This window comes from Anomaloglossus baeobatrachus, chromosome 2, assembly GCF_048569485.1.
Source record: "Anomaloglossus baeobatrachus isolate aAnoBae1 chromosome 2, aAnoBae1.hap1, whole genome shotgun sequence".
Classification (NCBI taxonomy): domain Eukaryota; kingdom Metazoa; phylum Chordata; class Amphibia; order Anura; family Aromobatidae; genus Anomaloglossus; species Anomaloglossus baeobatrachus.
The window spans coordinates 309,302,866-309,330,541 of NC_134354.1; the positions used below are offsets into that span (position 1 = coordinate 309,302,866).

The window sequence follows — 27,676 nt, forward strand, 5'->3', positions numbered from 1 at the left end:
TAGCGAAGATGACTTCCTTGGTGGTGGTCTATCCTGGAGGTAGGTGCTGATGGTAAGGAAATTGGAAATCCAAACACAAATTGCAGAACACCAGCCCTCTCTTCCCTTGAAGCTTCAGGCCCCAATGCAGTAAACAATTCCTTGACTCAGTCTGCTTGGGTTTGGTTTGTTTCCAGACTGTCACTGGATCTAGGATGAGATACAGGGTTTACCTCCTCTGATACCACAACGGCAGTGTCCTCATCATCCTCTGCATCATTCTGGGCATCCCAACAGACTAATTTCCGGATCAAGTCTGACCGAGTGTCAGTGTTCCGGTATTCAATCTTTCGCATCTGGCACAGATCCTGTAGCATCCATTTACTGCTGCGGTCGTAACTCCTCTCTTGTCCTTGTCCCATGGCTGAGCTGGTGGGGTTGGACATGGCAGGGTCCAAAACCTGAATGCCTCCCCTATCGCCTGCTGGGTATGCTTATGTGCCTCCCTGGTTGTTGAGCCCTGGACGGTGTCCGAAAACACCAGTCCGCTGCAGCTCCCCATGGTAAACCAGGCTGAGTAGTATCCCACCGCTGCCACCAATTGTGGAGACACGGGGCTCAGTGGGTGCTCTCGTCCACTAAAACCCGCCGCCTTTAGAAAGACTGCGTGGCTCAGGGCTCATCCCAACTGAACGCCGGCCTCCTTAATTGTGGGCGTAACACTACTCAGACAACACAGGGTGAGGGAACCACAATAATTAGACTTTATTGAATCCCCAAACAATTAACGGCACATAACACATAACCAACAAACACAAATGTAACAGGCAACAGAGTCTTACCCTTCCGCTGGCTCACCAGGGATTAGAATGTCCATGCCTCAGAGCTTCCAGGGCCACTTACTCCAATCCAGCAGCACCCCGCTTTTGGCGGGCACCCACAGAGAAAGGAATAGCGCCAGATTTAGGAAGCTGTGTGAGGTCTGCAAAGTCTGTAGCCAGGTGACTGAATTGTCCCAACCTGAGTGTCCTCCTTAGGTAGACCTGGAATGATGTTACAATCCTGGCAGCCGGAGTCGAAATCCCTAGGCTGTGGATATGGTCTCCAACCGGAACCGGAGCCCCTAGATTGAAGCCATAAGATATCCTGATCCTCTAGTCAGCTCCTGAGAGCTTAGACTGGATCCATCAGCATCCATCAACCACCTGGTGGCTTAAAGAAGTCCCTTTTATAGCCACAGCCTGGCTTTCAGTGGCCAACACAATTACATGAGTCCAAAAGAGTCTTGTAAAAACAATCTATCATCCTGTCTGGTTTAATATTAAGAAACTTTAACCCATGAGAGTCCATGTCGTCACATACCCCATTTATCAGTCTCTACTTTTTCCCCTGGACTGATCTTTTCCTCTCAAAAAATGTTCAAATTTATATTAAAGTGCTTGTGGTTAGGATTTGGGCAGCGATTGCTCTGGCTAACTTTGATGGTCAGAGTCTTTGAACTGTTAAGTTCACAAAGTGGTTCACCAAGCTGCTGTCCACTTCAGGGATGCACCGAATAACCCTCATTTCCTTATGGAATATTAAGCGTTTTCAAACTAATTACAATGAACTGTACACTGAAATTGTCCTTAGAGGGACTAAGTCCCCTTTTTAGTTTGCATTTCATGGGTAACAGACTCCCTTTAAAGGGAACCTGTCCGGTCCTGTATGCACCCAGAAACAAGAGCGGTTCTGGGTGCATATTGCTAATCCCTGCCTAGCAGTCCCAGCCTATAGTAGCGTACATAAAGAGATCTTTAGAAAAAGTATTTCTAAAGATCTTTTATGATATGCTAATGAGCGCAGGGACTAGTCGCAAGGGCGTAATTTCCCTTGGCTAGTTGGCCCCCTTAAAATGTAAGTACGCCTCTGTAGGCATGCTAACATGCTAATGAATGTGCAGCATCAAAGGCATGGTTGTTCTTACCTCTGCTGCCACCGCTGGTTTTCGGCTTAGTGCGCACGATAAGAATGTCCCCGGACTTCAGGTCATGCGCACTACACCAGTTTGAAGCCGGGACTCGTACACCCGGCTTTATAGTTTGCATGACCGGAAGTCCAGGACTTCTGAACATGCGTACTGAGCCAAAATCCGGCGTTACTGTGCATTTTGCACAGTGACAAGAAACTTCTGCTGAGCATATGTTGGAAATGACAACTGACTCATGCTTGGTAGAGCAGGCGCGAGCACAGCCCCTGAAACTGACATCCCTGATGACTCTTCATTATAGGGAAGGGGCAGAGACTGAAGCAGTGACTGCAGCCTCTGCACCCTGATGAGGCTCCGTTTGAGTATCTCAGTATACAGTGTGATTCTGAAATAAAACATTATCAAAAAAGTAAGTAGTAAAAAAAAAATAAAAAAAGCCGTTAATGGAGGGAAGTGTAAGGAATTGTTAATTAAAATGTATTAAAACATAGATTAGATTATGGCAATAAATAGGCAGTTAGCATGAAAATTAATTTGTGTTTCTGACCACCTCTTTATGTTGTCTTCATCCATCAGGGGCCTTATATGCATACTATGTTTCATTAATTTAGTCAGAAATCCTGATGTAAGAGCTTAACGTGGAGCACAGGATAAATTAGAAACTAGCCTTAAAAGCGATCCAAAGCATTATTTATCCTAAAATGGTACCAATAAAAGCTTCAACCCAGCACAATCAGTTGCGTCATATGTCCATTAGAAAATAGAGGTTTACTACCTAATTGTAAGCTCAAAAACTGTAGCAAAGCATCATAACTCCGCACCCCTCACTTAATCCCGCTCCCCCCACTCAACAAAAAAAATAAACTCCAGTGAATTCTTTAATTGCCACAATGAGGTAGATCTCTGCTTTTCTAGAATATGAGGCTCTGCTAATGCCACCCACACTATTTCAAGAAGGCCTGCCCGTCAAAAGTCAAGTATCTCTCCTTCTCTTCCAAGCACTGCCTTGTGCCCAAACACTAGTTTCTGATCAAATATGGCCTTATTTACATATTCGAGAGAAATTGTTTTGCAAATTGTGAAGGTCTTTGTCTTCTGTTAACAATATGCACATGAAAAACATGATTTTTTTTGGCTCCACAGCCAATTGCCATAAGACTGTGAATTATCTGTGTTCCAAATGCTCATTACACTCCTAGATTAATAAATTGATAGGCTCAGTGTCCAAAATGCAGTTGGTTTTAGGAGTTTTCTTTGTACTGGCACCTTCATATCCAAACTAGCATAAGCAGTCAATTCCAAACAAAACTGAACTCCAAAATACATGTAGCGATCCTTCCCTTCTTAGCTCTTGTGTGTCCCACAGTAGTGATATAGCCACATCTAGGCTATGTGCACACACTGCGTTTTTTTGACGCTGCGTTTTTGGCAGCTAAAAACGCACAAAAACGCACCTGCGTCGAAAAAACGCGGCAAAAAACGCACGCGTTTTGCCGCGATTTGGTGCGTTTTTTGCTGCGTTTTGCTGCGGTTTTTGCTCACTGCGTCCTTATGCGTTTTTTATCAGTGAACAAAAAAAAAAAGGTCTGATGTCATTTCCTTCTTCAATGTGTTCTTCATTCTCCACTAGTGTATGCAGAAGAGCAGACAGCTGCAGAACTACAAGGCTCAGCATACTCCATCCAATAGTGTATGCAGGAGAGCAGACAGCAGCTGCAGAACTACAAGGCTCAGCATGCTCAATCCAGGACTGTATGCTTGAGGGAGAGTCAGGGGGAGCAGACCTACAAGGCTCAGCATCCTCCATCCAATAGTGTATGCAGGAGAGCAGACAGCAGCTGTCGAACTACAAGGCTCAGCATCCTCCTTCTAGGACTGTATGCAGGATTTCTTTGTCCCCCCAAACAAAAAAAATGACGTGGGCTTCGCCATATTTTTGTATGCTAGCCGGGTACAGCAGGCAGGTACGGGCTGCCCCCAACCCCCAGCTGCCTATTTGTACCCGGCTGGGAACCAAAAATATAGGGAAGCCCCTTTTTTTTTTTAAATTATTTCATGAATTTCATGAAATAATTAAAAAAAAAAATGTTGTGAGCTTCGCCCAATTTTTAAGTCCAGCCGGGTACAACTAGGCAGCTGCGGATTGGAATCCACAGTGCAGGGTGCCCATGCTTTCTGGGCACCCCCGCTGTGAATTGCAGTCCCAAAGCCACCCCAGAAAATGGCGCTTTCATAGAAGCGCCATCTTCTGGCGCTGTATCCAACTCTTTCAGCTGCCCTGAAGCTGGGTGGCTCGCCAGGTAATAATGGGGTTAGGGCTAGCTGTATAGCTGGCCCTAAGCCCGAAATTCATGGTGTCACGCCAATATTAGACATGGCCACCATGAATTTCTAGTAAAGATAAAAAAAAAACACAACACACAGAAAAATATTTTTATTAGAAATAAAACACAACACAATTAGTGACTCCATCTTTATTGAAATAAAGAACCCCCCTCCGCAGTAATCCTGGGTCAGGGTCCCGCGCCGTCCAATGCGGATCCAATATCATCTGATCGGTTTGCTGGAAGACAAAGCGATCAGATGATGTGTCAGGATCAAGTGCCTGAATCCCATCACACATCAGCTGATTGTATAAAAGCCGATTATACAATCAGCTGATGCATCGGTGCAAAAAAAAAATAAAAAAAATAATACTTATGTGCTGATTACCGGCAGCTCATGCAGCGATGGGGCGGGAGTCTGATCCCGTCCGATCGCTGCAGCAGCTGCCGGTAATCAGGGATGAAGTCTCCTGACGCATCCGCTGATACCGGCCGGGCGCCGCGTCACCGCGATACTTACGATCAGCTGATGCGTCAGGTGACTGCATCAGGTGATCCATCGCCAGGTCCTGCATCCATCGGAGGTTTCCCGGCCGTCTGCACACAGCCGGAGCGGCGATACCGTGAGAGGAGATGGGAGCGGGCATGGCACCGGGAGGCTGCAGACAGGTGAGTATAACTTTTTTTTTTTTTTTTCTACTGTTAACTTTTGTTTTCGCAGCCGCTTCCACCTCCCGCCCAGACATGGCGCCGCACGGCAGCATACATGCACAGGACGGGAGATGGAAGCGGCGGTGACGGTACCGGGAGGATTCACGCTTCTGTATATACTGACAGAAGGAATCCTCTTCCTGTACACGTCACTTTACTACCCACCTCCTGCGTTTATAGCTGCGTTTTTGGTCTTAGAAACGCACCAAAATGCACCAAAACGCAGCTATTTGCGTTTCTCATTGCGTCTTTCAACATCCCATTGAACTCAATGGATGAAAAACGCAGTGAAAAACGCGGGAATAATTGACATGCTGCGCTTTTGTGGTCACCACAAAAACGCAGCTGAAAAAAACGCTGTGTGGGGACAGCAAAAATGAAAACTCATAGACTTTGCTTGGGAAGCAAAGTCATGCAGTTTTGAGGCCAAAAACGCACCCGAAAAACGCGCAAAAACGCCGAGAAAAACGCACTGTGTGCACATAGCCCTAGGATGTTGCTGCATTCAGGAGATATTGCGTAACAATAGCTGCTGTCCATTGTTTCAAACTAATCCTTTTGAAACTGAATCATTTAGACCTAATGCAATATTTTAATGCAAAAAAAATGCATTCATTTGTTTGATATCCCAGAGTTATAAAGTTCTATTGAGCACCAGTGGGTTGAAAATGTTCAATAAAGCACCTAGATTAATTCATTATGGGATGTCATATCCAAAATGGTATTACTTTTGGGGGGATTTCTATTGTGTTAGCAACACGAGAGCTGCAAATGCAGCATGCTGTTCACAATCTATTTCAGCCAAAATTACGCTCCAAAAAGTCAAATCGCTTCCCTTAGAGCCCTGGTTTGTTCACGGTCAATATTGTATGGCCATGTATGGGTATTGCCACATTCTTAATAAACTGTGGGGTTAATTTTCTCCTATTTGTACTTGATCAAATAATTTAGATTTTGTAGTTCTGTCGTATTTGCACAGTGCCTATTGTGCTAAAAACAACACAAACTACCACTTTTGACCCCAATTTAGAAAGTAGATCCCTCAATGAATTCATCTAAGTGTGTTGACTAGTTTGTACCCATAGGTACGTCATAGAACTTGGTAACATTTGGACTTTAAAGGGCCTGATATATGCCAATTGTCAGACGCTCTGATGAGTGGTGTAAGATTTATGGTGTAGCGAAAACTGCCACTCTCCATGGATTTGGCTACCATGCCCCAGCACCACCTGCTTTGCTGGAGCTGGGTGAAGATGACATGAGAATGCCAAAAGTTGCAAAATTTTAGCCTAGCCTCGAGATGCACCAAAATTATACAACTTTTCAAAACTTTTCATGCCAGCATTCTGTCGTAAAAGTTTTGATAATTTAGCCTCCAAGTTTTTTTCCAGTCAAATGTTGTTTTATCCCCGAGTTTGTATTTTTCACAAGGAATAATGGCAGAAAATGTTCCCCATTATTTGTTACACAATTTCAAATGAGTGCAGTGATACCCTATAAGTAGTCAAAACCTAATGTTAAGGCACATGGCAGAAAGGTTTCTTTTTTTATTTTTGAAGTGCAAATTTGGCTGGAATAGACTATGGACACCATGCTGCATTTATACAGAGGCCTTGAGGTGCCAAAATAGCAGAAACCCCAACAAGTGACCCCTTTTGAAAAACTGAACCCCACAAGGAAATCATCTAGGAGTGTGGTGAATATTTTTAACCCACAGACTATATCAAATAATTTTATAAGATTTGGTAGAGAAAATGATGTAGCGTATTTTTCACTTTATAAGACGCACTTTTGTTCCCCCAAATTTTGGGGGAAAGTAGGGGGTGCGTCTTATAATCCGAATATATGTATTATATACTGCAGGGCCCAGGTGAGGTGGGGGCAGGTCTGGAGTCGTGCTGGAGGCTGAGGCAGGCTGGTGAAGGCTGCAGGAGGCAACGGGAGATCTCCTGCTCCCGCTCATATAATATTCACTGCCGCTGTCCATCACTGTGGTGCTGAAACCGCACCGCGGTGATGGACTGGGGGAGCGGCGCATATTGTATGTGCCTGCGCCCCCCTTTGATGGCACATACCCCCCCTTCCCCTGTGTTAGATATGACCCCCATGCTGCTGCCCATAGCAAAATAAAAAACTCTTTACTTACCTCTTCCAGTGTGTCTCCCCGGTCTCCCTGCTGCCGCTGTGATCAGGAACGAAGAGATGATGTAACTCTGCTGTTCCGATCACATGACCGGCACCAAGAACCAGGAAGTGCAGGAGCTCAGCAGCACGGAGGGAGACACGGGAGGACAGCGCTAAAGAAGGTAAGTAAAGAGTTTTTTATTTTACTATGGGTAGCAGCATGGAGGCCATATGAAACACAGGGGGACGTGTGCCATCTATAAGGGGCCATAGGCAGCACAGGGGAACGTGTGCCATCCATAGGGGGCCATGGGCAGCACAGGGGGATGTGTGCCATCCATAAGGGGCCATGGGCAGCACAGGGGGATGAGTGCCATCCATAGGGGGCCATGGGCAGCACAGGGGAATGTGTGCCATCCATAGGGGGCCATGGGCAGCACAGGGGGATGTGTGCCATCCATAGGGAGCCATGGGCAGCACAGGGGGATGTGTGCCATCCATAAGGGGCCATGGGCAGTGGGACGTGTGCGATCCATAGGGGGCCATGGGCAGTGGGACGTGTGCCATCCTTAGGGGGCCATGGGCAGCACAGGGGAACGTGTGCCAGCTATAGGGGAACGTGTGCCATCAGTAGGAGATATGTGGTATCACTGGGGGAGGTGCCAGCACAAGGGGGCTATATTAAATATAAGGGTGCCATATCCAGATTAAGGGGGCTAATTTTAGGATGGGGGGGCTATGAGGGACAGATAACCTATATGATTTGTTAGACGAACACTGGCATTATAAGACGGACCCTATTTAACATTAAAAAAAATGAATTCTCTTTTCCTTCACCAAATTTGGGAGCGCGTCATATAATCAGGTGCGTCTTATAAAGCGAAAAATACGGTATGTTGTGGTTTTTGCTGCTAAAATGTTTTTTTTTTCGCCTCAAAGTTTTCATTCACACAAGGGGTAATAGAGGAAAATGAACAACACTGCTTGTTGTGCAATTTTTGCTGAACGTGATAAAACCCATACGTGTAGTTGTGCACTACTGTTTGAGCACACAGCAAGGAACAGATGAGAAGATGTGCTATTTGGCTTTTGGAACGCAGATTTTTTTAACTAGATTGTGGGTGCCAATAGACAGATTGGCAATAATCCCTCACAATTGACCCCATTTTGGAAAATTCACTGCCCACGTAATTCATCTAGGGTTATAACTGAATATTCTGAATCCAGAGGTATCTCACAGACTTTTAAACCATTGGGCGCTGGTAAAAATTAATTTTTTATTAGTTGTAAATTTTTCATTTACAGAAATGTAGTACAGAAATGGACACGACAATTTGTTCCACAATTTCTCCCAAACACGGGGATGCCCTATATGTCATCAGAAACTTATGGACACACCACATGGCCTAGAAGGAAGGAGCACTATTTCACTTTTGGAGACAGATTTAGCTAGAATACGTAGCAGGTGACATTTTCAGAGCCCCCTACAGTGCCAGAACAGAAAATCCTCAAAGGAGACCATCTTTAAGAAATTACACCTCTCAATTAATCTACCTCTTAATTGAAAATTACTATTTTGGTTGCGCAGGTGTTTTCACTCTACAACATAAAATCCTAAGTCATATGTAAAGGATTGTTAAAAATCCACTTCTGACTTTTAGGATCGCTACTTCCAATAGGTGGCGCTGCGCTAGAGTTTGTCTCCTTTCCTGGAGAGATAATTTGATTTTTTCTCAGAGGGGCATGGCAGCTATAAGTCCCCTTACTAGCAGCTAGACTGGCTTGCAAAGTCTCCTTAAGGAGAATAGTGTTCCCCCACATAGCTTCTCATGAGCCAGATCAGACACCCCATACTTTGCACTGACGAGGGGCAAGCACCCCGAAACACCATGTCTGCAAATTGGGATTCTGATCTGACATAAAATCCTAAGTCATATGCAAAGGATTGTTAAAACTCCACTTCTGACTTTTAGGATCGCTACTTCCAATAGGTGGCACTGCGCTAGAGTTTGTCTCCTTTCCTGGAGAGACAATTTAAATTCACTCTTCAACATTCACTCCATGTTTTTTTTTCGCTGGTAAATTTCTAATATAGCAGCCAAACGTCCACACATTGTGCAAAGCTTGTACTTGTGGAGACATGCACACCATAAATGAAATGGGCACTTTTCACTATGGCAGGTAATGTGCTTGGGTTGTCATAGAAACTATTGGTACACGCAGTCGCGTGGTGCCTATAGCGTTAGGCCATGTCTCCACATTGAGTGTTTGGTGAGTTTTTTACCTTAGTATTTGTAAGCCAAAACCATTTAAATCTTTAAAATACGTGATTCAATTGGAACCTCCAATAGAACATTTCCTATAATGAGACAGATGGAGACACTGTTTTTGGCCTATAAGTCAGAGGTATCTAGCTTTTTAAGTGTCGGACATAGTTTTGTACACTTCTGAAAAGACTGACACTTCTGAATAGAGGCCAGACGCAGTGCAGAGTAACTCTACTGCCTCATTATAGTGAATGGATCCCTCGGGTGGTGTCATCTCAATCACGTCATTCAGAGATTTAGGTGTAAACCCCAAAGTGCTCGGCATAGAGCACACAAAAAATCTAATCCAAAATGTCATGTAAAATGTTCCCAATAAAGGTAAAATTTTTAACTAATTTCACAAAGAAAACAAAAGTTTACACTTAGGTCTGTCATCTGTAAATGGAAATATGGGGCTTCTATTTTACTGGTAACACAAAGGCTCAGGAAAACCGTCATGACGTCCCCGAAAAAGAAATCCAGGAAAATCTGCATACCCAAATGCCCTCTCTCTTCTGAGCCCCACAAAATGCCTAAACCACATCTGGCATCCACATGTTTTCATTTGTGTAGTGAGGAGAGCCCTCTAAATTTACCAAGTGCGTGACTCCAGAACCACAAAGTGGGCACTATAATCCACGAGCACTACATTTGCAGATTTGCAATTTTCACTGCTGCTTGTTTCTGCAAAACACCCATGGAGTCAAAATCGTCATTACACCTGTAGATAAATTCCCAAATGGGTGTCCTTTTCAAAATAGGGACACTGGAGGGGAGTTTTTGCTCTTCTGGCACTTGGTTCTCAGTATAGAGTTAGCAAACTATTCTTGGAAAATCTGTACTCCAAAAGTCAAATAGCGCTCTTTCTCTTCCTCAGAAATCTCGCTGTGTGGCTAAGTAGTACTGTACAGCTACATGTGGGCTTTGCCACTCTCAGCAGAAATTGTGTGATGCATTTTGGTGCCATTGTTACCCATTTTTCTGTGTGAAAATTTAAAATCTAGGCATGAAACAAATTTCTTATGTTATTTTTTTTTTTCTTTACTGCCCAAGAGTATAAAATTCTGTGACGCACAGAATAGCTGAGATGTAAATACCCCTTTAATTTATGACAGATTATCCTTGCTCTGGTCCTGCATGAAGTGTTTGTTCATACAGACACCTGTACAACTGCTTCTTCTTTATCCACATGCTGTACAATGGAAGTGTTTTGTTGGCTTTTTCAGTGAGTGGTCTTTATTGCTTCTGTGGCTTGTTTATGAAGAGAATCTCTCGCATACCATATTTTACTTTTTAACCTCTTGCTGACCATCATTGTTAATGTACTAATGTACTCAGTCTTTTGTGATTCAACAGTGTGTTGAGACAATGTGCATGAGCAAGAAATACAGAGATAACTCTAGATGTACTATTTTTTTTTTCCTTTAAAAGGTCCATAGTAACATGCACATTAGTCTGGAGGAGGAGAATCCTTATGAGCTTCTGCTCACTGCTGAGACTAAAAGGCCCAATGATCAAGGTAAAGACGAATTGCTAAACTTTTCAGAACTGGTGCAAACGAAACAGAAGTAGAATAGTTGCCTATGCCAACAACTCAGATTTCACCACTTATTTATTTTAAAGACTCTTGACCAAATTTGTTGCCATGGGTAAGTTACTTCATGTTTGTAGTTTTTAGACATTTTTTATCCAGAGACTGCGCTCTATTTGCAGGGTTTTATATAATACAGGGGTGTCTGTTTTTTGCTCCTCAATTAAAGGGGTTATCTTCCCCCTTTCCTCTCCCCACAGTAGTGACATCCAGAGCCCACCCACAGAAAGATAGTATACTTGCATCTTCCTCAACACTTTCCCATACAGCTTCAAGTACCCATCTATCTGGAAGTATCATCCTATATCCAAACACAGCACTTAGTAATTTATCTCTTCATCCACAAAGCCTGAATATGTGCATCCAAATCTGCTCTTCTGTGAGGGGTTACTCTTAAGTCACCTTCTGGACACCTGCTCTTCACAGCAGTTTTAAGCTATGTTCACACTACAAAAAGTATTTTTCTCAAATTTCTTAAGAAATTTCTTGAGAGTGAAGGATTAGCGCACCTGTGTTAATTAACGCACCAATAACGCACTGAAAAACGCATGCGTTTTTACCGCGTTTTTGGTGCGTTTTTTGCAGGTTATATATATATGCGTTTTTTACAGGTTATAATATAGATCATAGATAATCGATAGACAGATAATGGATCGATAGAAAGATGGATAGATGAATAGATGAGAAAAACATATATAAAGTCCCACCCCACTGTATATTCTAAGCTGGCACCCTTTAGTGACTTTCATGTGGCACTAAAGGATGCTTAGCCTTCTATTTAGCCAAAAGATAAATAATTAAAAAAAAGGCGACGTGTGGTCCCCCCTATCTTTTGTAGCCAGCTAGGGTAAAGCAGACTGCTGCAGCCTTCAAACCACAGCTGGCAGCTTTACCTTGGCTGGTAATCCAAAACAGAGGGTGTGGAGACACGGGGCTCAGTGGGTGCTCTCGTCCACTAAAACCCGCCGCCTTTGGAAAGACAGCGTGGCTCAGGGCTCATCCCAACTGAACGCCGCCCTCCTTAACCGTGGGCGTAACACTACTCAGACAACACAGGGTGAGGGAACCACAATAATTAGACTTTATTGGATCCCCAAACAATTAACGGCACATAACCAGCAAAACACAAATGTAACAGGCAACAGAGTCTCACCCTTCCGCTGGCTCACCAGGGATTTAGAATGTCCATGCCTCACAGGTTCCAGGGCTATTTACTCCAATCCAGCAGCACCCCGCTTTTGGCGGGCACTCACCGAGAAAGGAATAATGCCAGATTTAGGAAGCTGTGTGAGGTCTGCAAAGCCTGTAACAGGTGACTGAATTGTCCCAACCTGAGTGTCCTCCTTAGGTAGTCCTGGTATGATGTTACAATCCTGGCAGCCGGAGTCGAAATCCCTAGGCTGTGGATATGGTCTCCAACCGGAACCGGAGTCCCTAGATTGAAGCCATAAGATATCCTGATCCTCTAGTCAGCTCCTAAGAGCTTAGACTAGATCCATCAGCATCCATTAACAACAACATGGTGGCTTAAAGAAATCCCTTTTATAGCCACAGCCTTCCACTTGGATACACTGCGTCCTCATCGATTGGTTGGACAAGAGCGCCTCTCCCATTGGATGAATCTCAAGCTGCATGGACAATGTTCATCCAAATGATGTCTACAGAAAGACTGAGGGTATACATGTAGTCTGGGAGTCACCGACTAGACAATGGCTACTAAGGTAATCACATTAGCAATACACAACTACAATACAATGATTACTGGAAAAGTCTGGAGAAACAATGTCTGGCTTTCAGTGGCCAACACAATTACATTGAGTCAACAAGAGTCTTGTAAAAACAATGAGGGACTTATCCCCCGTCTATAAACAATCTATCATCCTGTCTGGCTGAATGTTAAGAAACTTTAACCCACGAGAGTCCATGTCATCACAGAGGGCACCCCACGCTGTTATTTTCCATTAAATAATTTAAAGCAAAAAACGTGGGGTCCCCCAAATTGGATCACCAGCCAAGGTAAAGCGGACAGCTGTGGTCTGGTATTCTCAGACTAGGGAGGTCCACCGTTATTGGACACTCCCCAGCCTAAAAATAGCAGGCCCACAGCCGCCCCATAAGTGGTGCATCCATTAGACGTGCCAATCCTGGCGCTTTGCCCCAACTCATCCCGTTGCCCTGGTGCAGTGGCAAATGGGGTAATATATGGGGTTGATGCCAGATGTGTAATGTCACCTGCCATCAAGCCCTGAGGTTAGTAATGTCATGCGTCTATCACATACCTGACATCACCAACCCAGTCAGTAAGAAATAAAAAATAGACAACAAAAAAAGTTTTATTTGAAAAAACACTCCCCAAAGCATTCCCTCTTTCACCATTTTATTGAAAAGAACAATCAAATCCGAGTCTGGCGTAATCTAATAAGGAGGTCCCACGACGATCCATACCATAGTCACTGTCCCAGTCAATGAAGAACAGAATGTTCCCCATTGGCTGGGAGAGTAGTGCAGTGACCTGAGCTAACATCATGAGGTCAGCCCAGGTCACTGCAGGGGATGACGAGCGCTGCTGTCAGGAGGTTAGATGAGATCATTACCTGCTGTGACGATCTCCTGCTCTCCTGACGTCAGCGCTGTCACTGCCTTCTATGCCCGCCGCGTTCTCGCGGGAGCCCTTGACGTCATCGCTAGAGACAGTCTCGGGCCGCCCGCAAGACGTGATGTGAGAACGCGGCGGGCATAGAAGGCAGTGACAGCGCTGATGTCAGGAGAGCAGGAGATAGTCACAGCAGGTAATGATCTCATCTAACCTCCTGACAGCAGCGCTCGTCATCCCCGCGGCTGCCCGCACTGCTGTGTGAGAAGATGCTGATACTGCAGTGTGGACAGCCGCGGGGCTGGCAGGGAGAGGGACACAGACTGCACGGGCACCCGACGGAGGTCACACGGAAGTGCTTCCGTGCGGCGTCCAGGGAGTGTGATCTGTGTGTTTATGCTCTGCTCCGCTTCCTCTTCCTGTCATAATGACATCACTTCCCTGGAAAACGCAGGGTAGGGATGAACATTATGTCCTGAAAAACGCTAAATAACGCAGGAATAACGCACATAACTTGCTGCCTGCATTATTCCATGCACTATTTCATGATTACATTACAGTCAATGAGTGAATAACGCAGTTTCATAGTTTCATAGTTTTTAAGGTTGAAGGGAGACTCTAAGTCCATCTAGTTCAACCCGTAGCCTAACATGTTGATCCAGAGGAAGGCAAAAAAACCCCAATGTGTCAAATAAGCTCCAATGGGGAGAAAAATTCCTTCCTGACTCCACATACGGCAATCAGACTAGTTCCCTGGATCAACACCCTGTCATAAAATCCAATATACATAACTGGTAATATTATATTTTTCAATTAATGCGATCAGGCTCTGCTTAAATTTTACTTGTGAATCTCTCAATACAACATCATACGGCAGAGAGTTCCATAGTCTCACTGCTCGTACAGTAAAGAGTCCTCATCTGTGATTATGATTAAACATTCTTTCCTCAAGACGTAGCGGATGCCCCCGTGTTCCAGTCGCAGGCCTAGGTGTAAAGAGATCTTTGGAAAGGTCTCTGTACTGTCCCCTCATATATTTATACATTGTGATTAGATCCCCCTAAGCCTTTGCTTTTCCTAACTAACTAACCCCAAGTTTAATAACCTGTCTTGGTATTGCAGCCCACCCATTCCTCTAATAATCTTGGTCGCTCTTCTATCTACCTGTAAGATTATGCTATTTATAACCTTCTATACTTTTGCTAACAAGAAATGCATCCATTCCTCTCTTAAATTCATTCAGTGAGTTGGCCATCACCACTTCCTCAGGAAGAGAGTTCCAGAGCCTCACTGCTCTTACCGTGAAGAACCCTCTTCTATGCTGATGTAGGAATTTTCTTTCCTCCAATCGAAAAGAATGCCCCCTTGTTCTTGTCATAGTCCTTGGTACAAACAGATCATGGGAGAGATCTCTATATGGCCCTCTGATATATTTGTACATATTTATTAGGTCTCCCCTAAGTCTTCTCTTTTCTAGAGTAAATAGACCTAATTTTGATAACCTTTCCGTGTATTGTAATGCACCCATTCCATTTATTATTTTAGTAGCCCGCCTCTGAACCCTTTCAAGTTCAGTAATGTCTTTCTTCAGCATCGGCGCCCAAAATTGCACACAATACTCCAAGTGTGGTCTGACTAGTGATTTGTACAGAGGGAGAATGATGTTTTCATCTCGTGCCCCCAGACCTCTTCTAATGCATCCCATCACCCTATTTGCTTTGGTGGCTGCTGCCTGACACTGGGCACTCCAATTTAGATTCTTATTCACTAAGATGCCTAAGTCTTTTTCCATGTCTGATTTCCCCAGCAGTTTCCCATTTAGTAAGTAATCGTAGCATCTGTTTCTCCTTCCCATGTGCATAACCTTACACTTATCTGTGTTAAACCTCATTTGCCATTTTTCAGCCCAATTCTCCAATTTACTCAAGTCCATCTGTAGTTGCAAACTGTCCTCCTTTGTGTTAACTACCTTACATAGTTTTGTATCATCTGCAAATACTGATATTTTACTCTGTAAACCATCCACCAGATCATTAATAAATATATTAAATAGTAGGGGGCCCAATACAGACCCCTGTGGCACCCCACTAGTAACCCTGGCCCAATCTGAGTATGCACCATTAATAACCACTCTTTGTTTTCTACCACTAAGCCAGCTACCTACCCATCTACACACATTTTCCCCGAGCCCAAGCTTTCTCATTTTACTTAGCAGTCTTTTATGTGGGACAGTGTCAAATGCTTTACCGAAGTCGAGATAAATGACATCCAATGATTCTCCTCGGTCCATGTGAGAGCTTACATCCTCATAGAAGCTGATCAGGTTAGTTTGACAGGAGCGATCCTTCATAAATCCATGTTGATATGGAGTTAAACAGTTATTAACATTGAGACATTCCATAATAGTATCCCTTAAAAACCCTTCAAACATTTTACCCACAACAGATGTTAAGCTTACCGGCCTATAGTTTCCAGGTTCCCTTTTGCACCCTTTTTTGAATATTGGTACCACATTTGCTAGCCGCCAATCCAGTGGAACAGACCCAGTTTCTATAGAGTCTTTAAATAAAAGGAATAGAGGCCTGTCTATCACATTACTTAACTCCCTTAATACCCGAGGGTGAATGCCATCAGGGCCTGGTGATTTGTCAATTTTAATGTTACTAAGCCGGTTCTGCACTTCTTCCTGGGTTAGGCAGGTCATACTTAATGGGGCATTTACATGATCACTCTGCATTTCCCCTGGCATATGCTTTTCCTGTGTGAACACAGTTGAGAAAAAAGTATTTAAAACATTTGCTTTTCCCACATCGCTTTCTATGATTTTACCCTCATTATTCTTTAAAGGGCCAACACCATCAATTTTAATCTTTTTTCTGTTTATATAATTAAAGAATAGTTTGGGATTTGTTTTGCTTTCCTTAGCAATGAGTCTCTCAGTTTCTACTTTTGCTAAATATATTTGTTTTTTACACATTTTATTTTTTTCTCTATATATTTTTAATGCTTCCTCGCTGCCTTCTTGTTTTAGCTTTTTAAATGCCTTTTTCTTATTATTCATTGCCCCTTTTACATCCTTATTAAGCCACATTGGTTTTCTCCTGTTCCTAGCCCTTTTATTTCTGTATGGTATGGCTAGCTCGCAGTGGGTGTTTAATACCGATTTAAAAATTTCCCACTTATTTTCTGTGCTCCCATTTTTGAGGACATTGTCCCAATCAATTTGGCGAAGGTCTTCTCTAAGTTGATCAAACTTTGCTTTCCTGAAATTCAGCGTTTTTGTAACCCCCCTCCAAGGCACCTTACTAAAGGACAAGTGGAATTGTATTATATTGTGGTCACTATTCCCTAGGTGCCCATCCACTCGTACGTCTGTTATTCTATCTGGCCTGTTGCTTAAAATTAAGTCCAGAAGGGCTGCCCCTCTAGTTGGGCCCGGCACAAGTTGGGACAGATAATTATCCTTAGTTACTGACAGAAACCGGTTTCCTTTCTGAGATACACAGGTTTCAGTTTCCCAGTCTATATCGGGGTAATTGAAGTCCCCCATAATAATCACCTCATTAGCTGCAGAAAAGAAGTGACATGCTCATTCTTTTTCTTAAGAAAATCTACTGAAAGAATTTCTTAAGAAAAAAATGCAGTGTGCGCACAGCTAATTTTTTTTGCCATAGATTTTGCTGGGGTATGTCTGCAGAAAGGATACAAGAATTTCTCAAGAAATTTCTGCAGCAAAAACGCACCAAAAACGCGGGTAAAACACGCAGTGTGTGAACATAGCCTTAGACCCACTGCTAATACACCAGTTTGGCAGATAGCCACGAGTCTTACATCATGATCCTGTGAGCCACAGGTTGGGGATCCCTGATGTAGATGATAGCTGCCCCCAGCTGTTTAATGCCCTAAATGCTGCAATAAATAATGATTTCAGCATTTAGAAGGCCTCTTAATCGGCCATTTTAATCAAGACCTCATTACTAAAGCTGGACGGACTCTCAAAAATCCGGAATCCGCCCCCATATAAGTCTATGGGGATGTTTCCTTTCGTTCACCATAATCATGGAAGGGGGGCTTCTCAGTCCCTCCACCTGGGGGTCTCACCCCACCCCCCCTGCATTCCCTATCATACCTGGAGGAAGCCTCCAGCACCTACCGTCAGTGTCCTGGTATAAAAATAAATAAAACAATTGACGCAAGGTTTCCCCGGTATTCTGATAACCAGCACAGATAAAGCCCACAGTTACAGCCCCAGCTTCTGCGATTATCTTGGCTGTCTATAAAAAGAGGAGGAACTGCATGTTTTTTTTTTTTTATTTTATTTTATTTTAAATTTCAATAAATAATGAAAAAGGAACGACTTGCGGTTCGCCCCTATTTTGATACCCAGCCAAGATAAAGCCCCTCAGCTGGGGGCTGGTATTTTCAGCCTGGGGAGACCCAGCCTAAAAATATCGGCCTCCAGCCACCTGGAATTGTCGCATCCATTAGATATGACAAGCACGGCACTTTACCCAGCTCTTCTCGACTGCCCTAGTGCGGTGGCAATTGGGGGTAATGAGGGGTTAATGGCAGCCCACAGCTGCTAATAAACACTAGATTAGTAATGGCAGTGTCTATGACACCCCATCACTAATCTGTAAGTGAAAGTAAAGACAAACACAGAAAATATTTTGTATTTGGAATGAAATACAAAAAACCCCTCTTTCACCACTTTATTAACCCCACAAACAACTGCAGGTTTGAAGTAAACCACACGAGATCCCACGGTAATTCAGCTCTGCTCTGCTACATCCAAATCACAACGAGCCGCCTTAGGACATAACTGCCTGCTGTGAGTGCAGAGAATGGATGAGCTGCGCAATGAGCGGTGACGTCATTTGCGGTCACAGCTGGAGGTCCCCACGGTCCGTCACCTGTGATTGCAGAGTCATGGAGCTCCCAGACCTGCATCTCCTGGCAGAAAACCCACAGTTTTTTTGCTTAGAGATACAGATTTGAGGGTGAAATTTTTACACCATATTTCTGCACCCAATCTACACCTCGCAACGTATTTTTTTCTTACGCATTTTTTTCCACTGCTTTTTGCCTCTGTTTTCTGCCAGGAGGTGCAAAATTGATGCTGAAATTGTCTACACTAGATTTCAGCACCAAATTTTCACCACCTGGCAAAAAATTTTTTTTTTTTTTTTTTTTTTTGCATTTATGGGCCAAGAGATGCAAATTTGGCGATTACATTTTTACACCATATTACTGTACCCAATCTACACCTCCTGGCAAAAAAAAGGTGTTTTTTACACTTTTATTTTTTACGCAGTTTTTGGCCGGGTTTTTTTAACCACGATTTTTGCTGCTGTTTTCTGCCAGGAGGTGCACATTTGGTGCTGAAATTGTCTGCACCAGATTTCAGCACCAAATTTTGCACCTCCTGTTAGAATAAAAGGTTTGTTTTTGGGTTGGTTTTTTTGCATTTTTGTGGCCAAGAGATGCAAATTTGACAGTAGTGATGGTTTTGCCAGGACGTGTAGATTGGGTGCAGTAATATGGTGTAGAAATTTCAGCACCAAATTTGCTTTCCTTGGCCCAAAAATGGAAAAATAAACCATTTTTTTCTGCCAGGATGTGCAAATTTGGTGCTGAATTCTGGTGCAGGCGACTTCAGCACCACATTTTACACCTCCTGGCAGAATTCTGCGGGAAAAAATGTGTCAAAAAACGCAGGTTTTTGCCAGGAGTTGTAGATTCTGTGCAAGAATATGGTGTAAAATTTTCAGCACCAAATCTACATTTCTTGGCAAAACCCCCCCACTGGTTTTCTGCCAGGAGATGCAGGTCTCACCTGAGGTAAGGTCACTGACTTTACTGAGGCCAGGTTACCTGCTGTCGCAGGTGGAGGACCGTGAGAGGCTCCAGCTGTGACCGCAAATAATCTGAGTGACGTCATCGCGGCTCAGTCATTGTCTGAACTCACAGCGGGCAGTCATGTTATATGACGCTTGCTGGGAGATTCAGATGTAGCAGAACTGAATCGCTGTGGGATATTGTGGGGATTCTTTCGGAAATGCAGGTGTGTTTTGGGGTTAATAAAGAGTGTGTTTTTGACTTTTAATCCAAATAAAGGATTTTTTCGGTGTCTGTGTTTATTTACGTTCACATACAGATTTGTGATGCAGGTGTCAGACGCCTGCCATCACTAATCTAGGGTTTTGTAGCAGCTGTGGGCTGTTATTAACCCCTGCTATGAACCTGATTGCCATTGCACCATGGCAACAGGAAGAGCTGGTAAAGCACTGAGCTTCTCTCACCTAATGGATGCTACAATTCCATTTATTATAGTGAGATTATTTTGATGTATGATAGTTCTGATTTGATTAAAGAGTTATTTAATAATCTCTGTACTAATATTGAGGTCTTCAGGGTATAAAGTGGCTAGCTTGAAAATCCAATAGTTCTCTCTGCGGATCAGGGTTCTAATCGCTCTGAATTAGAGTCTTGAATATGTTCCAGAATCATGACTTTCAGGCCTACTGGGTCTTTACCATGCTCCAAGAGGAAGTGCTTGGATACGCTATGGGTACAGACACTTTGTTTGATGTTGGACCTGTGTTTAAGCTTTTCTTCAAGGTCTGTACTATGCGGCCCACATACTGTAGGCCGCAGTTGCACTCCAGCATATAGATAAAATAGGAGGTGTTACAGTTGAAAAACTGTTTGATGGGGAATGTTTCCCCTGTAACATTGGACATAAAGGATTTTTTCCCATGTTCTATGCTGCAACAACAAAGGCATTTATGTGACCACATCGGAACACCCCCGCAGGACCCTGGATAGAAGTAATACTACCATTTTTGTTACTGTTGTCTGTGCGGCTAGGGGCCAACAGATTTTTCAGATTCCTATTTTTCCTAAAAATAACTACTGGTTGTGTAGGTAGGGAGCTGGCGAGTAATGGATTGCTAACTAGAATATGCCAATACTTCCGGACCAGTTTTTTAATGGTTGTGTAGGAGTTGTTAAATGTAGTAATCAAACCATATTTAAAATTGGGGTTCATTGTATTGTTTAGTGGCACATTAGCGATTCTGTCATTTATTTTTGGTGTGGTGGAAGTGGACTGTTGGGTAACCTGTGGTGGCAGTGTCCCAGCGTGGTCTCCTCTGTGCTCTTGGCTACTCCTGGATATCACCATGAGGTAATGACTCAGCAGCCCATTGTCCAGGGATATCCAGAACTCACTGGAGGTTTTCAGCAGCAGTTTATCTTTATCACCCACCAGCAGATGGTATAGGGATATGGGATAATGGAGATAAGAGTTGGAAGAATTGCTGCAGCACCAACCATAAGGCCCCTTTACACACTGCAACATCGCTAGCGATATCGCTGTAATGTCATCGGTTTTGTGATGTAATAGCGACCTCCCCAGCGACATTGCAGTGTGTGACATGCATCAGCGACCTGGCCCCCGCTGTGAGGTCGCTGATCGCTATAAGTCGTTCAGGACCATTCTTTGGTCCTTTTGTTTCCTGTTGAGCAGCATGTATCGGTGTGTTTGACACCGTTACAACGACATCGTTAGCGACCCAGCCCATAGGCGTGCTAGCATTCCCTTTCCAGCGAGGTCGTTCTGCAGGTCCGTATCGCTGCTGCGTCGTTGGCCAGATCTGCCTGTTTGACAGCTCACCAGCGACTGTTAAAGACTTTCCACCGATCCCGGCCAGGTCGAGATCGCTGGTGGGATCGCTAGAAAGTCTTAGTGTGTAAAGGGGCCTTTACACTCCCATGGGAGGTGTATAGTAGGCAGCGATAAGAGAGAAAAGGCAGGATTAATGGTGCGTAACCAATCAGGGATGAAAGGGGTGAAGTAAAAATAGTGGTTTTAATGGTGATTGAATAAAGTAAAATAGTGACATGAGGCTATACAGACACTTCGCGTTTCTGGGACGGTCTGTCCCCTCCTCAGGTGTCTTCAGAATAGACAATTCAAGGGTCTATATATACCTGGATCCATGTAGGGAGATAATTGCTTGAAGGAAAGATTAACAAGTGGGTAATTTAGCAGACCATCAGAACAGGCATATGTGTTAAAAAGAAAAGAAAGAAAAAAAATTGGTATGAACATTGTATGTATATATAAAAAAATTTTAAAAACACGTTAAAGTATTAATACCAATTTCATTAAAAATATTTAGAGTATATAAAAACATTAATATGCAACTACTATAAGATGATATAATAACTAATGAGGCGGTATGTTGTTTATGCGGCGCGATATTTAAATAAAGAAAAGGGGTAGAGCTGGGTGAACTCACAGAAAACTGGGACTGGTGCTAATTAAAAACAAAATCCCAGATACGGTCCGGAATCTGGTACCCATAGTCTATAGCAGACCTGGGCAAGGGGCGGCCCGCGGGCCACATCCGGCCCGCCTACTATCTGTGACCAGCCCGCCTGGTTCAGGGCGTCCTTGCTGGCCGGTAAGTGATAAGGGAAATCTGACCTGTTGTCTGGAGCACCAGGCTCCGGAAGGCCCGTGGTCAGATTGCCCTCATCACACGCTGCGTGACGGGCAGGGAACAGAGGACAGATCCTGCAGCGCCGCACAGTGTAGGCAGCGGAATGCAGGAATCTGTCCTCTGTTCCCTGCCCGGCAACTTTTCTCTGTGACACACGCGCGCCCTGATATCGTCAGTACGGCGCGTGTGTGTCATTTGAAAAGTTCCCGCCAGGCAGGAGAAGAAGCTGCAGCGGCGGGACCCGTACAGAGAGAAGCAGGTTGCTGCTAAGAAAACAGCATCGCCGCAGCCTGGGCATGTAAAAGAGAAGCCGCTCAGCGGGGGGCTCATACGGAGGTGCCTGAGGAGGAGGCAATAAGAAGAGGGGAGTGGTTACTAGTAACCTGCGGGGACAATGGGGGGCGTGCGGGTGGGGGGGAAGGGGGTAACTGTTGATAAATATTTGGGGTGTAGGGGTGTAGTATATGGGAGTGTAGTTTTACAGGTTTGGTATATGGGGGGTGTAGTGGTGTAGTATATAGTGGTTTAGTTTTATAGCGGTGTAGTGGTGTAGTATAATACAGGTGTATATAGGGGTGTAGTGGTGTAGTGTAATACAGGTGTATATAGGGGTGTAGTGGTGTAGTGTAATACAGGTGTATATAGGGGTGTAGTATAATACAGGTTTATATAGGGGTGTAGTGGTGTAGTATAATACAGGTGTGTATATAGGGATATAGTGGTGTAGTTTTATAGGGGTGTACTACACCCCTATATACACCTGTATTATACTACACTCCTATATACACCTGTATTATACTACACCCCTATATACACCTGTATAATACAGGTGTATATAGGGGTGTACTGGTGTAGTATAATACAGGTGTATATAGCGGTGTAGTATAATACAGGTGTATATAGGGGTGTAGTGGTGTAGAATAATACAAGTGTATATAGGGGTGTACTGGTGTAGTATAATACAGGTGTATATAGGGGTGTAGTATAATACAGGTGTAGTATATAGGAGTGTAGTATAATACAGGTGTATATAGGGATGTAGTGGTGTAGTATAATACAGGTGGTGTATATAGGGGTGTAGTGATGTAGGTTATCACATGTGTAGTATATAGTGATGTAGTGCTGCAGTTTATTACAGGTGTAGTATATAGTGATGTAGTATATTACAGGTGTATATAGGGGTGTAGTATATAGTGGTATAGTATATAGAGGTGTAGTTTATTACAGGTGTAGTGTATAGGGATGCATATTACAGGTGTAGTATGTTGCGGGTGTAGTGATGTAGTATATGGGGATTGTGTATGTATGTATACATTGTGTGTATATATATATTATATACACACACAGTATATATATGCGTGTTTGTGTGTGTATATAATATATATATATATATTATTTAATTATTAGTCCGGCCCTCTAACACCATCCCAATTTCTCATGCGGCCCCATAGGAAAATTAATTGCCCACCCCTGGTCTATAGGAACCAGAATGCGGAGATTAGAAATGTTAGTAGAAGGGATAGGGGGGTAGGAGCGTGCACGGTGTACTCACCGAACCTCCATCATGGCGGCAAGCTGCTTCTAGGCCATGTTTTCCCTTCCGAAGCCGACAATTGACCCTCATTGAATATTCACTGCTTTCCCCGCCACTGGAACGTGTAATTGGTTACAGTTAGACGCATCCCCACCCTGAGTGGCAGTGTGTCAGCTGACTGCAGCCAATCACATGCGCCAGGTCGGCCGGTGGGTGGGGAAAGCAGTGCAACTGTCTGTTGGTGAGTATCATGGTATAAAAATAAATAAATAAAACAATCGGTGCAGGGTCCCCGTATTCTCATACCAGCACTGATAAAGCCCAGCCGTGCAGCCCCCAACTGTTGGGCGTTATCATGGCTGTGTATCAAAATAAGGCCGGAGTCACACACTTGTATGAGTCTCGCATTGCATCACCTGGTAGCCGCACACTTTCCTGACAGAAGCTTGCAGCTGCATAGAAATACATGCAGCCGACCCCTTCTGTCAAAAGAGTGTGCGGCTGCCGGGTGATGCAATGTGAGACTCGCGCAAGTGTGACTCCGGCCTTACGGTGCGCTCACTAGAGTTGAGCGCGGTTCGCGGTTCGAGGTTCTCCAGTTCTAGGCTCGAGTGATTTTGGGGCCTGTTCTAGATCGAACTAGAACTCGAGCTTTTTGCAAAAGCTCGATAGTTCTAGAAACGTTCGAGAACGGTTCTAGCAGCAAAAAAACAGCTAATTCCTAGCTGGCTTTCCGCTGTAATAGTGTAAGTCACTCTGTGACTCACACTATTATGACATTTCAGTGTATAGTGTGCGTGAACAGCGCCTTCAGATCACTGCTGTTTGTATAATGGCGATCGCCATTTTTTTTTTTTTTTTCCTTGTCTTCCTTCCCTAAGCGCGCGCGTCTTGTGGGGCGGGCCAGCATGTCAGCCAATCCCAGACACACACACAGCTAAGTGGACTTTTAGCCAGAGAAGCAACGGCATGTGTGATAGGATGTCCATGTCACATGTCCCTGCATTATAAAACCGGACATTTTCCTCCAGGACGCCATTATCTCTTCTGCGTCCTTGGTGTCAGACATCACTGGCGCAGCTCCGTCCTGAGTCCTATCGCTGATAAAGCTGTATGCGCTCCATACACCGCTCTAGACAGCTTAGGGAGAGCACTTTCCATCAGTCCTTTTAAGGGCTCGTACCGGCAGGGTCAGAGCCATAGGTGACAGGTCCTGAAAACAGCGACAGCGTCTGTGTAGCTAAGGTCAGGGATTTCGTCGCTGCATTTCCCCATTAGGAGGGAATAGAAAGGCAGGCTTCCTTTCCTCTACCCAGAGCCCCACAATCCTGGCACTGTACCCTCCTGTCCTCTGCACACTCCAACTCATTATAACTAAGCCATTATACTAGCAAACACTCAGTGTACCTAGTGGCATCCTAAACGTGGCTATTGGACTTTGCTATAGTCCCACTAGTTCAAAGACATTTGCAGCACCTCTGCCTGCATTGCACACTCCAACTCATTATAACTAAGCCATTATACTAGCAAACACTCAGTGTACCTAGTGGCATCCTAAACGTGGCTATTGGACTTTGCTATAGTCCCACTAGTGCAAAGACATTTGCAGCACCTCTACCTGCATTGCACACTCCAACTCATTATAACTAATCCATTATACTAGCAAACACTCAGTGTACCTAGTGGCATCCTAAACGTGGCTATTGGACTTTGCTATAGTCCCACTAGTGCAAAGACATTTGCAGCACCTCTACCTGCATTGCACACTCCAACTCATTATAACTAATCCATTATACTAGCAAACACTCAGTGTACCTAGTGGCATCCTAAACGTGGCTATTGGACTGTTGTCTAGTCACACTAGTGCAAAGACATTTGCAGCACCTCTACCTGCATTGCACACTCCAACTCATTATAACTAAGCCATTATACTAGCAATTTTTGCTGCCAGTTTAAGGGCCGTAGTTGCATTGTCAGGGATATTTATTCTTTATTATTCTGCTGTTAATAAAGCTAGACCACCACTGCAATCTACACCACCTCTCAATTTTTACTACCACATTTTCAGTGCACAATCTTGTCGCAATCAACATGAGTGGCGAATTGACAGATGCTGGTAGAAAGGGGAAGAGGCGTGGTGGAAAAGGCAAAAAAGGTTTTGTCCGTGGGGAAGGTGGCAAAGCTCCATTATCATCTGCTGAAGATAGACCATCTACCAGCAAAAGTAAGATGTCTACTACTTACCGTGGACAATCCGATGTGCTCCCTTTTTTACGGACACGAACAACAGGAACAAAGGTAGATGATGGCCAAAAAAGGAAAATGCTTGAATGGATCTCAAGTGGTCCAACAAGTGCCCTCTCAAGTACCGCATCCAAAAAACACCAGTCCTCTGAGTTGTCATCCCAATCAAACTTGCTTTCTCCCAGCTCTGAAGTCTCCATCAGCCCTGCACAGTATGGTGGAACTGAGATGGCTGAGTCTGCAGAGCTAAGTCAAGTCACACTATAGCCTGGGAATCAGAGGTCTGCTCCCAAGCTACAGTGAGTACAGAACAGGAAATGGTCTGCAGTGATGCCCAGAACCTTTGTGACTCTGATTCAGGCCGTGAGGACCAAGTTTCTGAGCATAATGTTGACCCTTTGTCACAAACTGTAACACCTGTGGTTATAGACAATGAGGAACATACTGATGAAGATGAGACGCAGATACCCGATTGGGATGACAACTTAAATATTCGGTCAGGGCAAGAAGAGGCTCGGTCTGAGGGGGAGGGGAGTGCAAACACAACAATTGATGATGAAGTTCTAGATCCCACCTACTGTCAACCCACAGTCAGGCACTCGAGGAGGTCAACAGAGGTGGTGGAGGAGGATGCAACTGATGACGAAGTTACCTTGCGCCTTCCTGGACACAGTCGGAGTACTGGTAGCACGTCTACAACTGCATCCTCAGCCACCACTCTGCCTCTGAGCATTATTCGGGGTGGATCAACAGGTCGCATGGCCTCTAAGCCTTGCCTAGCCTGGTCCTTTTTTGACATAGAAAAAGATCGCCCAAATTATGTGATCTGTAAAATTTGTCATGGTTCTCTTAGTAGAGGTCAAAACCTCAGCAGTTTGACAACTTCTTCCATGAATCGTCACATGAATAAATATCATATGTCCCGGTGGGAAGCTCACCGTGCTGCAATGTGGCCTAGCGGAGCGAACCATCCACCGCCTGCCCCTTCCAGTGCATCCGCGCGCTCGTCATCTTCTAGGACTATGGGGACAGCTGTCACACCTGTTTTTCCACCCACAACTTCCACCACTGTAACCGCAACAGGCAGTTTGCTTGGTAGGTCGTCAGTTGGTTTGGAAGGGGAAACAAGTGAGTGTGTACAGCTCTCTGACATCGATAGCACCAACGTTGGATGAAGGCAACATCATGTCTCCGCCTGCACTTTCCTCACAAACCTGCATTTTTCCAGGGACACCCTACTCAACACCGTCTACACACAGCAGCCAGATCTCTGTCCCTCAGATGTGGTCAAATAAAAGGCCACTTCCTGCGACCCATGACAAAGCTAAGAGGTTGACTCTATCCCTCTGTAAGCTGTTGGCTACCGAAATGCTGCCTTTTCGCCTAGTGGACACACAGGATTTTAGAGACCTTATGTCTGTCGCTGTGCCCCAGTACCAGATGCCTAGTCGCCACTACTTCTCTAAGAAAGGTGTGCCCGCGCTACACCAGCATGTCGCACACAACATCACCGCTTCCTTGAGAAACTCTGTGTGTGAACGGGTGCATTTCACCACCGATACTTGGACTAGTAAGCATGGACAGGGACGTTACATGTCGCTGACTGGGCACTGGGTAACTATGGTGATAGATGGTGAAGGGTCTGCTGCACAAGTCTTGCCGTCCCCACGACTTGTGTGTCAATCCTCTGTCTGTCCAAGTTCCGCCACAGCTTCTGCATCCTCCACCTCATCTGGGTCCTCCACCTCCGCCCCAAGCCTGCCTGGTCAGGCCACCAGCGTTCTCACTGCG

At 44.5% G+C, this 27,676-nt stretch overlaps 1 protein-coding gene across 7 annotated transcripts in view; it reads left to right on the forward strand.

The window, feature by feature from the left end:
• ANKS1A (ankyrin repeat and sterile alpha motif domain containing 1A) overlaps positions 1-27,676 on the forward strand; it is a 568,529-nt gene that overhangs the window by 302,827 nt on the left and 238,026 nt on the right. For all 7 annotated transcript variants that reach the window (XM_075335878.1, XM_075335880.1, XM_075335884.1 and 4 more), the window contains one exon: positions 10,845-10,932. In XM_075335878.1, coding sequence (XP_075191993.1) covers positions 10,845-10,932 — 88 coding nt within the window. The remainder of the gene's footprint in view (positions 1-10,844; positions 10,933-27,676) is intronic.